The sequence below is a fragment of the Populus nigra genome, chromosome 3 (genome assembly GCF_951802175.1).
Source record: "Populus nigra chromosome 3, ddPopNigr1.1, whole genome shotgun sequence".
In the NCBI taxonomy this organism is placed as follows: domain Eukaryota; kingdom Viridiplantae; phylum Streptophyta; class Magnoliopsida; order Malpighiales; family Salicaceae; genus Populus; species Populus nigra.
Genome location: NC_084854.1, coordinates 20,012,145 through 20,026,805, shown reverse-complemented (window position 1 = coordinate 20,026,805; position 14,661 = coordinate 20,012,145). Strand labels below are relative to the sequence as shown.

General features: G+C 37.6%; 4 protein-coding genes and 1 long non-coding RNA gene across 8 annotated transcripts; 3 read left to right on the top strand and 2 right to left on the bottom strand.

Annotated features, from left to right (window-relative positions):
* The first annotated feature begins 413 nt into the window (after window positions 1-413).
* On the top strand, window positions 414-2,869 carry LOC133689444 (protein NRT1/ PTR FAMILY 2.8-like). Its single transcript, XM_062109300.1, has 3 exons — window positions 414-614; window positions 803-1,081; window positions 1,338-2,869. Exons 1-3 carry the CDS (start codon window positions 414-416, stop codon window positions 2,760-2,762), a joined length of 1,905 nt encoding a protein of 634 aa, XP_061965284.1. The 3' UTR covers window positions 2,763-2,869.
* Window positions 2,870-3,742: 873 nt separating this feature from the next.
* On the top strand, window positions 3,743-4,541 carry LOC133688280 (protein MIZU-KUSSEI 1). Its single transcript, XM_062107709.1, is given in 3 exon segments — window positions 3,743-3,755; window positions 3,758-3,850; window positions 3,853-4,541. Coding segments are annotated over 3 exon segments (726 nt in total). The 3' UTR covers window positions 4,473-4,541.
* Window positions 4,542-5,586: 1,045 nt separating this feature from the next.
* On the top strand, window positions 5,587-7,445 carry LOC133689933 (uncharacterized). Of its 4 annotated transcripts, none has more exons than XM_062110048.1 (3): window positions 5,757-5,898; window positions 6,481-6,532; window positions 7,089-7,445. In XM_062110048.1, the coding sequence occupies exons 1-3, from the start codon at window positions 5,855-5,857 to the stop codon at window positions 7,290-7,292; spliced, it is 300 nt and encodes a 99-aa protein (XP_061966032.1). In that variant the 5' UTR covers window positions 5,757-5,854; the 3' UTR covers window positions 7,293-7,445. The 4 variants fall into 4 exon arrangements, with proteins under 4 accessions (XP_061966029.1, XP_061966032.1, XP_061966030.1 ...); XM_062110046.1 differs by having other exon boundaries at window positions 5,770-5,898; window positions 6,448-6,532; XM_062110047.1 differs by lacking the exon at window positions 5,757-5,898 and adding an exon at window positions 5,905-6,129 and having other exon boundaries at window positions 6,448-6,532.
* Window positions 7,333-8,440, bottom strand: LOC133689935 (uncharacterized). Its single transcript, XR_009841363.1, has 2 exons — window positions 7,802-8,440; window positions 7,333-7,590 (listed from the first exon to the last, which is right to left on the bottom strand). It is a non-coding gene; the product is annotated as an uncharacterized LOC133689935 (long non-coding RNA).
* Window positions 8,441-9,437: 997 nt separating this feature from the next.
* On the bottom strand, window positions 9,438-12,641 carry LOC133689932 (uncharacterized). The gene is made up of 7 exons (XM_062110044.1): window positions 12,123-12,641; window positions 11,485-11,661; window positions 11,231-11,380; window positions 10,978-11,079; window positions 10,806-10,876; window positions 10,608-10,675; window positions 9,438-10,227 (listed from the first exon to the last, which is right to left on the bottom strand). Exons 1-7 carry the CDS (start codon window positions 12,369-12,371, stop codon window positions 9,986-9,988), a joined length of 1,059 nt encoding a protein of 352 aa, XP_061966028.1. The 5' UTR covers window positions 12,372-12,641; the 3' UTR covers window positions 9,438-9,985.
* Between the last annotated feature and the right edge of the window lie 2,020 nt (window positions 12,642-14,661).

The window sequence follows — 14,661 nt, the reverse complement described above, 5'->3', positions numbered from 1 at the left end:
GCTTGAGGCTGTAAGAAACAAGAAAGAAAGAAAGAAAAACTACTCGAACCACACATGTTATGTTCGACCTTACGTAGAGACCACATATGTTATGTTCTTGCCGTTCTTGCTATTCTTGCTGTGCAAGCAAGCAAACAAACTAGTGAAAGACAGAAAGAGCATCGGAAAGGGCTGTACTGTAGCTGGTTAAGGTCTTCTGTTGTCTGTTTTGCTATTTTCTTATTATAACATGACAGCTTAAATTAAGGGTAGATATTTCTCATTCCGCATTTTAAGTGCACAAACAAAAACAACTTGTACTGTTAGAAACAAAATCAATCCAGAACAGCCAAAAACATTGAGGATCTGAAAATACAAGAAACAGAAAAATAAGGAAGAAGGTGTCAATTGATGCGAGAAATAAGGATTGCGAAATGCAGAATAAGGCCTTGAACAGGAAGGGGGGAGGGGGAGGGGGAACAGAACCCAGAGACGGAGCAGAGAAGGAAGAGATGGAGAATGTTGTCGTTACTGCTAAGACTTCATCTCCTTCAGATGACGATATCTCTCCACCTCCTCTTATCTCTTTTCTTCCTCCGCCTCCGCCTAAAAAGGCACCTGGAGGATGGAGATCTGTAAAATACATTCTTGGTAATTAATGCATTCGATTATAATTATCTGCATGTTTTTGCTATAATTTGTTTTCACTTATCTCTCCACCTGGCTCCTCCTATCTCTTTTCTTCCTCCGCATCCGCCTAAAAAGGCAACTGGAGGATGGAGATCTGTAAAATACATTCTTGGTAATTAATGCAGTCGATTAGAATTATCTGCATGTTTTTGCTATAATTTGTTTTCACGTATTTTGTGTTGCTTGGTTTCAAGGGAACGAGTCATTCGAGAAATTGGCTTCCATGGGACTTATAGCCAATTTAACAGTGTATCTACAAACAAGATACAACATGGATGGTATTCAATTAGTTAATGTGTACAATATTTGGTCTGGTTCCACCAATGTCACACCCTTGCTTGGTGCTTTCTTATCTGATGCTTATCTGGGAAGGTTCCGCACCCTTCTCTTCGGCTCCATGTCCTCTTTCCTGGTAAAATCATCTGTCTGCACATTTCCAATGACTCATGTAGATTGTGATATAATAAATAAACATGTTCTATGAAATCCTTAATCTTCTACTTCCGTTCGTTTGAATGAACAAATTATAAGGATGGCTGTTTCTTAATTAGTTACCGTTAGGAATTTTGGATATATGTATTCTCTACTTTTACTTGGAGATTTAAATTACTAACACTGAATAAGGATCATGATCCATTGAATATGTTCTTTTATATTTTAACGTACAGGGCATGGTGGTCCTGGCCCTAACTGCAGGCATACCAAAGTTAAGACCCCTCGACTGCCCTGGAGTATCCAATTGCCAAAAACCTCACGATTGGCAGCTTGGAGTCCTCTATTCGGGTCTTGGGTTGCTTGCCGTTGGAGCGGGAGGTGTTAGGCCCTGCAACATTGCCTTTGGAGCTGATCAGTTCGACACCAGAACTGAAAAAGGACGAGCCCAGCTTGAGAGCTTCTTCAACTGGTGGTATTTCTCTTTCACAGTGGCTCTCGTGATAGCTCTCACTGCAGTGGTCTACGTTCAGACTAATGTTAGCTGGGTTATAGGTTATGCCATACCAGCTGCCTGCCTCTTCTCGTCTATTATCATTTTCTTGATTGGCAAACACACTTATATAATCACAAAGTCCCAAGGAACCGTTTTTGTCGATATTGCCAAAGTGATTGTAGCTGCCTGTAAGAAGCGTGCAGTGAGTCTTGAATCATCTTCTGGGCATCCCCTCTATGATCCTCCCTTGACTGAGTCAGATCAGCGTGTAGCAAAGCTTGCTCACACTGATATGTTCAAATTCTTTGACAAGGCTGCTCTAATTACTGATCCAAGCGAATTGGATGACAAAGGCTTGCCCAAGAATTCTTGGAGATTATGTAGTGTTCAACAAGTTGAACAGCTGAAACTAATAGTAGGACTTGTGCCAGTTTGGTTTACAGGAATCGGTTGCTTCATTACCATGGACCAAATGAATACTTTTGGCTTGATGCAAGCAATTCAGTCGAACAACGAAGTCCACAATTTTAAAATTCCACCTGGTTGGATGGGCCTTATTTCGATGATTTGCCTTTCAATATGGATATTCATTTACGAGCAAATTTACCTGCCTCAGGCAAGGAAAAGGTCAAAAAAGAATATTAGATTTACAACGAGACACAGAATCAACACTGGTATTGTAATGGCAATCCTATGCATGGTGGTGGCTGCAATTGTTGAGAAGAGCCGCCGGGACGCAGCTTTGAAACAGGGAACCTTAGTGTCACCTCAAAGTATTCTGCTGCTGCTGCCACAGTTTGCCTTATCGGGTCTGAACGAAGCATTTGCTGCTGTTGCTATTATGGAATACTACACCAACCATTTGCCAGAAACCATGAGGACGCTTTCTGGGGCAATCTTCTTTCTCAGCTTCTCTGCATCCAGCTACCTGAACACGGCTATTATCAACCTAGTCCACCTCGTGACTTCAAACAATGGGAAAGAATCTCCATGGTTGGGTGGCCGTGACCTCAATAAAGTTAAACTCGACTACTTCTACTACCTTATTGCTAGTTTAGCAGCATTAAATCTCCTGTATTTCAATCTCTTCTCATGCCGCTATTTGGAAAAGCAAGTTGACAAAAGATCTGAATCAAGGCACGAAGAGATGAATGAAGCCGCTTAACGACTCAAAAACTAAATGATTTGCGGGAAGTCTCGATTCCTTCCTGGTATCATGCACCTCTGGCTCACCAGCTTCTTGTGCTATAAACATCTATGGTGTGCTCTATTTCCTCGCTTCAGCAAGGGTTTCTTCTTCTATTTTCTTTTTCTTTTTTCTCCTCTTAATAAGATGTGAAATTAGTTTGTAAACGCTCAGAATTGCTATCTTTTATATGTTGAAGACTTTTGATGTTGGCTAAGCATAGTAACTAGTAATTAAGAGAGATATAGAATTGACCGAAATAGAGTTGCCACAAACATAATCTAAGACATGGTTTTATTTCTAAAGGTAAAGTCTGACAAGTTTTGCCTTTCTAAAGTTTACATCCCATAAATAGGTAAGTAATGTTCTTTACGATGCAGAAAAATCAAAATCTTAATCAAAAGGGAAAAATAACTAAAAATCCGAAAGTAACATAAAATGAAGGAAAAATAATAAATTAACTTAAACAGTATTTTCAAGGTCTGATCTAGGAGTCTTTCGCAGTTCGGTTGGTTGTAGTGTTTTCTATATAACTAGACCTGTAAAAACATTTAAAAATTTTTAAACTCCATCTAATAATTAAATAAAAAATTATAGCTTTTTATTATTATTATATTAGGGGTTGGTACCGTGCCGATGGCCTAATGGCCATGCCCACTCTAGACCTCCCTACAACTTTAAGATGATTGTGCTTCATTTCCGACTCCGAACCAAAACAGAAAGGTCTCGATCTTGCACCAGTATTAACAAACAAATCTCAACGGCTATATCTTCTTCCCGCCCCTCTCTCTGTATATTTATGTATCTGCAGCAGCATCACATTATCCCATGCGACTCTTCAGAATAACACACCGTACCAATTTGCTCTCAATTTCTCTAATTCCTCTTCCCTCCATTCCTTTCTTTACCAAGAAAAAACCAACCCGTTTCTTCTTTTGTTCAAGTAGCCAAAAACAAAGATGACCAAGATTGACGCCTCCGTCGATTCCTCCTCCCTTGTTTCTCTCCTCCCACTACCACCACCACTACCACCAGCACCACAACCACCAACAAGAAACGCCTTAGCACCTCCTTCGTGATGATCTTGATGACCCCATCACCACTAATCAAGAACCTCAAATCAAAGAAGACCAAGAATCCAGCTCCCCACAATCGACACTCAGCCCCATAATCACAGTAGCCCCACCACGCCCTTCAAAAACAATGGTGATCGGTACCATTTTCGGCAACCGCAGAGGCCACGTTTGGTTCTGCATCCAACATGACCGTCTCTCCACTATACCTCTTCTCCTTCTTGAACTCTCAATCCCCACCCACCAACTCGTCAAAGAAATGCAATGTGGGCTGGTCCGCCTCGCTCTTGAGTGCAATCGATCTGAGTTGAACTCTGTCCGGCTACGAGCAGTCCCAGTCTGGACAGTGAATTGCAATGGGAAGAAAGCAGGTTTTGCTTTAAGGAGAAAGGCAAGTGAGCAGATTCGTTTGATGTTGAAGACAGTGCAGTCAATGACGGTTGCTGCGGGTGTTATTCCGGCCAGGTTGGGGTCATCTTCGGATTCGGAGGAGATCATGTATATGAGGGCTAATTATGAGCATATGGTTGGTAGAGCTGATTCAGAATCGTTTCATTTGATTAACCCAGATGAGTGTCCTGGTCAAGAACTCAGTGTGTTCTTGATGAGGTCTTGATAATCTTGGGCCTAAATAATTTTTGTGCCTTGATAAATGGTACTAGTAAATCTTGACATTTAGAATGCCTTTTTTTTCTTTCTTTACTAGGAAGAGGGGCATGAAAGAAAACAAAGCGTTTTCTTGATCGAGGGATTCTTCATCAAGAATTTTGAGGATTAGGAAGGGTGATGATCTTGATAAAAAGAGATGGCTAATTACATTTAATTTTTGTAATATAGAGGGCTAGATTATATTGTGGTTGTTCCATACTTGGGGATTATTCAAATTGTTCATTGATTAGGTTCTTAGGGCTAACTCTGATGGATATAAGGATCATTAAGACTCTGATTTGTGTACCATTTCACTTTTCAAGAGAGTGTTCGAAATTTTATCCAAGTTTTGTATCTGTAGATGTGTGCTCTGATCTATGTCAGTGTTTATGATTCATTACTGTTGAAGCTGAAGGTTTCTAAAATTTAAAAGTTGCGTGCTTCAAAATTCCTGTGCATCTGATTTGAGAAAGTTTCAATAATTTTTTAATGAATGAATGAATAAAGAAAATAAATACAGCAAGCTTTTTATTCAGGAAAAAAAATGAAGTTACAGGAACCAGAGTAGCACTTGGTCCCTGTTGGGACACTATGCAGTTCTGAAGAAATTCTATAAAGCAACATGTAGGCCTCGTTGTAGTAGCTTAATGAATGGCGTAGGATTGGGGAGACTACTATCCACAAAATCTCATATTCAAATCTTCCTGGCCTTTCAAAGTCTCAAATTGACCTCTTTGTCCTAACTATTTTGTTATGACAATTGCTGACAGCTTATACAGACAGAGAATCAAATTTAAGTTCTGTAAGAATCACCTGTGGTTGCAATTTCTTCTGCAGTAGTTTTTAGTCATCTATCACAGCTTGTGATGTATCAAGCAACATGGCTGTTATTAGAACCAAACTTGAAAGCCATTCAATATTCCAGCTGAAATGTCTCACAGGTCCTTCGGTTGCTGCAAAATACTGGGTCGGATCACTAATAAGAAACGATTCACGCCCTTAAGATAAGATATTTATGTTACAACTGTTCTGATTTTGACAGCTTCTATGAATACAAAAGGTGAAAATTGTTCTCAGTAGTTCCGCAGAAAAAAATATCACCATGCAGCTTCGAAGCTGGACCACAAGATTATTAGTCTACATTTCTAAGCAAGTCTGTTCTATTTTTTAGTAGTATATATGTTCATAAAAAAGGCTTTTAATAAGCATCAACTAGTCCCGCTAGTAGCTACTTTAGGTTTTGGTCACTGGTTAAGATGTTGGAGGGAAAAGCTGTACTGCGGGAGACAGACATGCCAGAGCAGATGCAGAGCCATGCCATGGAATTAGCTTATCAGGCTCTTGATCTACATGAGGTCTCTGATTGTCAATCCATTGCTCATTACATCAAACAGGTCTCCTTTATTCCTTAAAAATCTTATCTTATATATGTAGTCTGTCTTATTGACACTCCAATCAGAATGATTAAAGAAATCTTTTTCTTTTTCTTTTTTTTTTTATCTTTTGTGAAAAATATTGTACCTTGGTACTTATTCTTGGCAACAAACATATCAGACACTTAAAGTGATAAGATACTGATTGGTGGGTTAGTGTGTTATGCCCTGGAAGCAAGCATGGTTAGAAAGGTATCTTTCTTTTCCAAAAAGCAACATAGCAATATAAGATTGTAAAGGCTCTGCTTGCTGCCATAAGAATAATTGATATAGGGAGGAAATAAATAAACTGATGCTTTTGCATCACAGAAACCTTAGCAGTTCTCTCTCTCTCTCTCTCTCTCCCCTTCCAATTTATGCAGCAATGGGCAGAGTTGCAGAAAATCCACTTCTGTTCAAAAAAATCAAAGAAAAAATGGGAGAAGATTTTCTTGATGTTCCTATATTCTTTATTTCAATCTGGTTATTATCTCATGATTTTCAATTAGTTTTTTTCTTTTCTTTCTAAAGAGGTATCATGAACAAGTTCATGTTCATACTCAGCGGGGAGAATTTGCATATTATGGGAATGCAGGAAGTGGTCTGCCATTGCTTGGTACGGAAAATCAAGAGCTATACAAGTTCCCATATTCAATGCAATACATGGTTTTAGGTTTTAATACTAAGAGGTATCATCTTTAGAGGGACCCAAAATGGATCTAATCCATCAATCTTTCTCATTGTAGCAAAGTCTTGTCAGTAAAATACCCAGCCTTTAACAACTTCTTTTCTTAAGAATAAAACTTGGAATAAGCTATTAGGCGAATAATGCTCAATTTGATGTATTGAATTTGGATATGCCAACTACTAAGTGGGGCATGAAACAAAGAGGTTTTCACGCTCTCTCTCCCTCTCACACACGTTTTTTCTTTCTCAAAAAATCACAGACAACAATCATGGTGCAACACCACAGATTAATGTTTCTCACGTCTGAATTACCTCTCCGAACGCCACTAGTTCACAGTGGAAGTGTTAATTTATCCCACTATCTATTAACATGATCAACCAGTATCGATGTTGGTGGACATCAAAGAATGATTGTGTTGAAGATTTTTCTTAATGAAGCTATTGTTGTAATGTTCAAGCTAACAACATTTGTAACTGCTAAACAGAAGTTTGATGATGCTTATGGACCAGCATGGCACTGTGTGGTTGGAAAGGACTTCGGCTGTTGCATTACACACTTGAGTGGAAGTTTCATTTTCTTCCGGGTGGAGATGATGGAGTTTTTAATCTTCAAAGATGGCAGGGACTTCAGTGAAAGCAAGGAGGAAGCTATAGGAGTGCTGCAGCAATTCCAGAAAAGTGACACCTAGATTCATATAGTTTCTTGCCATGTCTTACAGAAAACCTCCATCTGCTTCAAGAGGTTGAAAACTTCTAGATAGGAACTTGGAATATGACAGGAATGTTCAATTTTGCAAGAACCAGAAATCTAAATTATAGAGAACTCGCTCCTTTTTCTCTTATGCTTCTTTGCCAGGGCATTAGAAAACAGACCTCAGTTTCAGGGGTGGCTGTGAAATCATTATTTTCCAGTATGGCCATACCTGAACTATCTTAAGAGAGTGGAACCATAAGTAAAATGTGTAATTTGCCAGCAGGATCAAAGACCTAGAGTTAGAAGTGGAGAAGAAATATCAGTGCAGTTGGCAGCTAGCTCTCAGTTGTTTAACATGCCTACCAAACGAAAGAAGCATTTGAAGTTTTAAACTAATACATGTCGATAGAACGTATATCTCTGGGAATAGCATCCAACTAAAGCAAATAAAATTTTTCATCAGATGTTATTGACAAGAAAAAGGAGAGTTCAGAAAGAAATGACCTGAAGAGCAAGAGCATGGTTTTAGTGTAGCCAGTAGCCACCTCAAGTAACTTTGAGTTGTCCAGGTGCGAACGGAAAGCTCTACATTGTCAGTGAGGAAGAGGTAATCTGCAACCCAAGGACTAGATCAAAACATGTGGTGATCCAAACCTCAGGATGCAGATTACCCAATCCTGACCCAATATCAAGGATGAAGTAATTAATTTCAAGAGGAAAACAAAAGAGACGGAAAGAAAGTGATAAGTTGAAGGTTAGTTGCTGGCTGATGCTCATTTGAATGATTGATTGCAGGAATTTATAATGGTTCTTAAAGCTAAACATGATTATTCTGTAAGAAAGGGATGCATAGTTGCTTTAAAGCGATGATAAGGTGCTCTGCCCTGGAGATTCTGTTCTTCCTAAACCAATCATAGAGGCTAGGTAGATTACTTTCCATAGACAATGATGTTGATCTTGACTGCTTTTTCAACAAGACTGGAAGATCTTCTTGCTAATTATGAACGATTCTTTTCAAATAATGGCAACGCTACTCAAGCTACAAGAAAAAACCCACATCACAAACTCCGTCACCATCGTCTGGTATGGCTATTCAATCAGTGTGCTTGAAGCTTACTAGAGGCTGTAGTTAAAGAATCCATCTGTTTAAGCTTTATAAACACATATCTCATATGCTCATGATTCTGTAATCCTATCAAATCTAAAGACAGTGAACCGAAAAGGAAAGGTAGTCTAGCCACACTGCCTTCTTGTAGTGTTACTATCTAGTTTGATGGTCACCATCTGCTTTTGTTTCTTTTCTTACACAGTAGCATATTCTATTCCTTGGCCTATCGAAACACACATCATTAATTATCACAGGCTACAAGTGCAATATAATATTTTGGTGAATTATCATAGTTTCTTTTAAGCAGAAACCATTTCAAGAATTCATAGAGGGGGGTTGCACAAGCATTGATTCCCTTCTTGGGTGATGCTGGTAATCAAATGCAGATGCTTCTACAAGTGACTTCCGAATGCACCAACTTCGTTGGCAAAGATGCAGATTGTAATTTGAAATGAAATTGATCGATCAAACCTGTGTATTCAATTGAGTTTTCATGCTTGATTCTCAATTTCTCATACTGGAAACTTCCCATGAGGGAAGAGCTACCTTTATGTAACCTTGCTAGGGCCTTGCAATAAAGATTCAGGTCAGCATGCAAGTTATCGAACACAAGTGGTAACGGTAAGTGTTCTTTACTGTAAGCTGTTAACAGGTTACTCCATTTTCGGGGCGAATTATGTTCTGCCTGATTTCCAACACTTCAAAATTGTCTTCTGGATCCCACATTGTAACTCGTGTTTGAGCAAAACTGGAAATTACATTTGAGGCCAAGGTCGACTTGTCCTGTAATTATCTCGCATTCATTGTACTTCATTCCAATTTCACGCCGCAAATTTATGCCTTCCCTAGAAAAAGAAACATCACGGATTGGTGTCATGATTTTAGCACCACATGAAATTAGATACTTCCCTGTCCTCTGGTCACAAGTCATGCAAGTCCCAGTTTGCATCGATGACGGGCACTATTGGCAACCATACAACATTCAAGTTTTCAACCAAGTATTGATGTTTAGTGATTGAGGAGATTGCCCACTGACAATAGGAAATGACTTCTTCCATAAGAACACTCAAACAGTACCTGCTCAAACAAAAGTAATACACAAGCCTAGGATTACAAGACTGCTAGGCAAGTACGAAACAAGCTGGGATGACAAAACTGTTGAGATGATGAGATCATCAACGACTGCTAACTTAACGACTATATATTGGTATCGGATACAATTGTGTAGCTCTCGCAATCTAATCTACCCTACTATCACCAAGTTATTGTCCTACAGAAATATAGAGACCTTCATCTTCGCATGAATTAGCCAATTCTCAAAACCTGCATCCTTATGGTTGTAAGCCCAACTCTCCAAACATTTCATCTTTGCATGAAATGGCACCTATACATTAAATAGAAGTATAGTCTCACGGCAGCAATGACAAAATTTACCACCATGGAATTTCTTGTCACAGTAACTCGAGATATTTCTCCAATCTAACTTCAACTAGAAATAACAAACTGATTCTTCTTCTCATTCATTTTTCTCATGTTATGGGCTCAAATAGATAGTATCCATATAAACTGATTTGATGCAACTAATAACTGCTGGGGGTGCACGATAGTAGCATCTTCAATGTCTCGTAAGTCATGAACACAATGCCAACACCGGGAACCACCTTGTAGTACTCGGGCAGAATGCCTCTATACATGCCTCGCAACCCTTCAGTCTGGATTATATGGGCAAATGCTCCAAACAAGCCAGTCGTGTAGACACGTGCTCGACCACCAGCCCCTTCCAACTGCATTCTTCTCCTCACAAGATCCAAAGGAAATGTTGCTGTAAATCACGAGGAAAGAAAAACAAAGTCATACAGCATACAGTGATGCCTATAATAATTTAGTATTTTAGTAGTTACTTGAGGAAAGTGTGTTCACTTTATCAGGAACACAACAAAATCTAACAGAATAGGATGTTGACAGACAACAAACAATTTTTCATAATTTATTCCTATCCCAGTGATTTCTAGAACAGTTACACTGGCTAGATTGACAGAAGGGAAAAAAAAAATTTGGTCCTGATAGCATTGTATCCAAGTAAAATCTGAAGCAATTACTAACAGATGGGGCATGATAAACAAAAGTCACAGAAAAAAAAGTCCAGGTACAGATTGCATAAGGTTTGAAAAAAAGGGTTGAATTGAGCTGCTGGTCACTCACCTGTTGAGGATGCAATGCCTGAAAGACTGCCACAAGCAAGACTAGCCATGACAGTAGAATCATTGGGCCTGAAAACAACACAGAAGAGAGCTTATAAAACACCATTCCAACTCAAACACACCAAGCAAGAGAGAAAAGCATACAAATATAATGGAGCACTCAATATAGCTCAATTGAATTAATGTAGGGAGTCCTCACCTTTTAGACTGCCAAAACGATCTGAGAGACTCGTAAACAGAAAAGCTTATCGCTATACTAGGTCCAACACCCTGTAGCACAAAAGAATCCATATTTGCATTTAAAATAGATAGAAAAGGAAAAGCGAAAGGAAAAGAAAGATAAAGAATACAGATGTCTAACAGAAGCTTACAAGTAATGTCGCTCCAAGTCCTTTATACAAGCCCAGGAAACCTTCTTCTCTGCATATGGTGTGAAATGCATGCAAAATACCTCTGTAGTATATTGTGTTTCTCTGCAAGGTTCAAAAGCAACTGCATCAAGACAAAGTTTCAAACAGGAAAGAATACAATAAGGTAAGAACATAGAACCGAATCTGCGATCCAATACTCATTACCCACCCAACCCATGGCAGTTCTTTAGCCAGCCAAGCATGATAGACTTACCTGTGCTGCTAGGCGTGTCCTCACAAGATCCAGTGGATACGTGGCAGAAGCAGCTGTTATTCCTGCCATCCCACCACCTATAAAGTGCACAGCAAGGTCTGCAGTCCCATTCCCCCTGTGATTTTCAACACCAAGAACTGATTGCAATAACTGCAAAAGAGCAAAACAAGATGGAATTTAGCAAGATTGAGATGACATGTCAATCCAATTTAATTTCAATAGGAGTTTTGAAGAAAGAAATTGGATGCACATACACTCTTGTAACGTTCATAAGCATAGAAGCTGACTGAAGAATAAGGAAGGCGGTGCGCAATAGTCACTAGATTGCCTTTCCAAAATGCCCTAAACCCTTCTTCATTCATAACACGAGATGCCTCCCGCCATATGCTAGCCTTGCTCAATGCTGTAACATCAGAGTGCATACCTTGAACCTAGAAGAATGACGAAGTAAAAGGCAGTCGGATAAGTATTTGATGTGAATATGGACAGCATAAAAGGAGCAACCAATCCAGTAAATTATTGTCATCAGCAAAGTAGAGAGCAACGTTAGTCCTCTTATGAAACTCGTACAGAGCTAGAATTGGAAGTGAGCAAACTGCTCGAGCTCCTTTTGTAACAAAATACATTGGACACATGAAAAAGCTCTTCTTTCTTTTTTACAAAAAAAAAAGATATCAAAATTCAGGGGCATTATCAGACATCTAACTCAAATTCAGAACTCCCCTCCAACTGGAAAGGGATTTGAAAAAGTTTTTCAGCAGAAACTAATCACATACCAATTTTGTATTGAAATCCGAAACAGAAACAAATTAACCACTTCCAGCTAAACCCCAAAACCCATAATTCCAAAAGAAAAAAAGAAACAAAATAATAGGAAAAAATATATAAAAACCTGAAAGAGGATAGTAAGTCGCGCGAGAGGAGCCGTGCAAGTCTTACTAAAAGCACCAGCAATACCACCAGCAAGCAATTGTTGGATAGTTCCTAGCTGTGAATGTTGTTGGTGACTGTTGTTATGTTGCTGCTGCAAGAATCTCCTGGCACCTGCATCCAAAATGCTTCCATGGGCGGCGGCGGCGGCAGAATTAAGTGCTCTCTGCCCTCCCTCAACAACCGCACCAACTCTAGCTTCCATGTTCATATTCTGTTTTGACTATTTAAATAAATAGAATAGATTTGGTGCTCTTTGGGATGGTGTAACATGAGATGGGTTGGGTGTTGAGTGTTGTGCAAATGTGAAAAAAGGGAAAGTCGTGGTGGTGATGGTGGCGAAGAGAAACCCTTGGGTAGCTAGTTCTAGAGTAGAAAGCAGAGAGAGTAGAACCCTAATGAGAGTGTGCGCACTTTTTGGCACATGATTAGGGGGGTTTGTGCAGTTTTAGACTTTTAGCGGCGGGTGGAATATTTTTTGGTATATGCGTGGTTTGAACTTTGAACGAAGGAGCTTTGCTTTGCCACATCTTTTCTACCTCTTTTTTTTTTTTTGGTTGATACACACACGTAATAGCATAATTGATCCGTGTTCCATAGCATATTGATTTGCACTTCTCAGCAAATCAATACTAAATTTTTTAAATATAAAAAAATTATAAAAAATACATTAATATCTTGGATCTGACAATAACCTAATTTTATTTTATTGAATCTTGCTGAATAGCAGAGCCCAATAATATTAAATCATGCTAGAGACAAAATCAAATTTTATTGGATTATGTTAAATAATAAGATCTAAGTTTATTAGATTTTAATGATAGTAAAACTTAACAAAAACATATTTAATTTTTAGTGGAAGCAAAGATAATGAATTAGTTTTCAACTAAACTCAACTGCTATATATAGTGAATTCATCAATGATTGTTGGTCCAAGTGAGAGTAACGTTGCCATTGGTTTATCAATGAATCAATTTCAACTACAATGAACTGGTCATTGTTTTAAGATTGAAGGAAAAAGCAATTATTGTTACTCCGCATTATGAAAAGGAGTAAAAAAAAATATAAATGAAACTTTTACATGCTCTGCTAAGGAAAAATGAATTAATACTGCAAAAAATAGATCGAATATATAAAATCATACCAAGTTTGAAAATTATTTGATTTAACGGAAAGATGTAAAGTCATTAGAAACAAGTGGATTCTTAAAATAAACCAAAACAAAACAACAACCTCAATCTCAAACTTACTTAATTTAAAAGGATTAAATAAAAAATAAAAAAACAAAATGACAAAAAAAAATAATAATAAAAAATATATTATGGATAACTATTATAACCCCTAGCAGATTCTGTCTTTTTTCAATGTTGTATTTTCATTATTTTATTTAATATTTTTTCAATTCAAACATTGTGGATAACTATTATTTTGTATGTTCATGATTCCAAATATCGTTTTATGATTTATAGAGTGTTAAGTTTGCAAAATTAATATACAATTGTTAAATAAAAAGCAAAACAACTCAATAAAAAAAAGAATGTGAACGGAAAAAAACTCGATAAAAAAAAGAATTTGAATGGAAAAAAAAAGATTGAGATAGGCCACTATTTATAATCCAAACACCATTTATTGGTTTATAGAGTATCAATTTTACAATTAATGAAAAGAAAAATTACTCTAGAAAAAAGATGCAAATAAAAAAATATCCAATAAAAAAAAGATTTGAGATGTTTAACTAATCATAAAATTCCACCTGAAATCTTTTTTTAATAAGAAAGCAGTTTTATTTGATCACTAAGACTAGTAAAGTGGTGAAAGAATATCCACCGTTGGATGGTTTTCCCCAAAATTACCCATCAGCTGGATCATCAGTGATGCTGGCATTATAAGGTGATTATTCAACGGCTGTGATAGTCATTTGTGGAGGGGCCTAGTATGGTGCTTTCATCGAGAGGGCATTGAAACCCCGACGCACGGTAGTTGTGGGTGCATTGTAGCTATATCACTCGACCCGATTGGAAATGGAGGACATGCCATTCGGGCGGATCATGGGTGTGCCAGGTGTTGCCCGTAACTGATTATATATGCTTCTGTTTTTTGCTCTTTCTAATATTTATTTTCGAACCACGTGGAAAGCAGTAATTGTTGATATAGAAAAGGTGGTAAAAGGGACTTCATAATGTAAAATAAAGGATAACATGAAGAAATTCCAAAAAGAGAAGGCAAAAGAACATGGGGGCTTAATTTAAAGGAATTTATAATGCTATATTACTGGATGATATTTGAGAGTTTGGTAGTGGTTGCTTTTTAAAATGTTTTTTATTCAGAAAATACATTAAAATAATATATTTTTTATTTTTTAAAAATTATTTTTGACATCAACACATTAAAATGATTTGAAAACATCAAAAAAATATTAATTTGAAGTAAAAAAAATAAAAAAAAATTATTTTTTTTAAAAAACACTTTTAAAATATAAAAACAAAAAAGACTTTAATATG

What these genes read in the sequence shown, in the direction of transcription:
- LOC133689444 (XM_062109300.1), top strand. Translation starts at nt 414, where the DNA reads ATGCAGAATAAGGCCTTGAACAGGAAGGGGGGAGGGGGAGGGGGAACA. An exon ending in CACCTGGAGGATGGAGATCT is followed by an intron (nt 615 to 802) that starts GTAAAATACATT and finishes GCAGTCGATTAG; the next exon opens with AATTATCTGCATGTTTTTGC. An exon ending in GCTCCATGTCCTCTTTCCTG is followed by an intron (nt 1,082 to 1,337) that starts GTAAAATCATCT and finishes TTTAACGTACAG; the next exon opens with GGCATGGTGGTCCTGGCCCT.
- LOC133689933 (XM_062110045.1), top strand. Translation starts at nt 5,761, where the DNA reads ATGTTGGAGGGAAAAGCTGTACTGCGGGAGACAGACATGCCAGAGCAG. An exon ending in TTGCTCATTACATCAAACAG is followed by an intron (nt 5,899 to 7,088) that starts GTCTCCTTTATT and finishes ACTGCTAAACAG; the next exon opens with AAGTTTGATGATGCTTATGG.
- LOC133689932 (XM_062110044.1), bottom strand. Translation starts at nt 12,371, where the DNA reads ATGAACATGGAAGCTAGAGTTGGTGCGGTTGTTGAGGGAGGGCAGAGA. An exon ending in GACTTGGAGCGACATTACTT is followed by an intron (nt 10,877 to 10,977) that starts GTAAGCTTCTGT and finishes TTTGTGCTACAG; the next exon opens with GGTGTTGGACCTAGTATAGC. An exon ending in TCGTTTTGGCAGTCTAAAAG is followed by an intron (nt 10,676 to 10,805) that starts GTGAGGACTCCC and finishes TGTTGTTTTCAG; the next exon opens with GCCCAATGATTCTACTGTCA.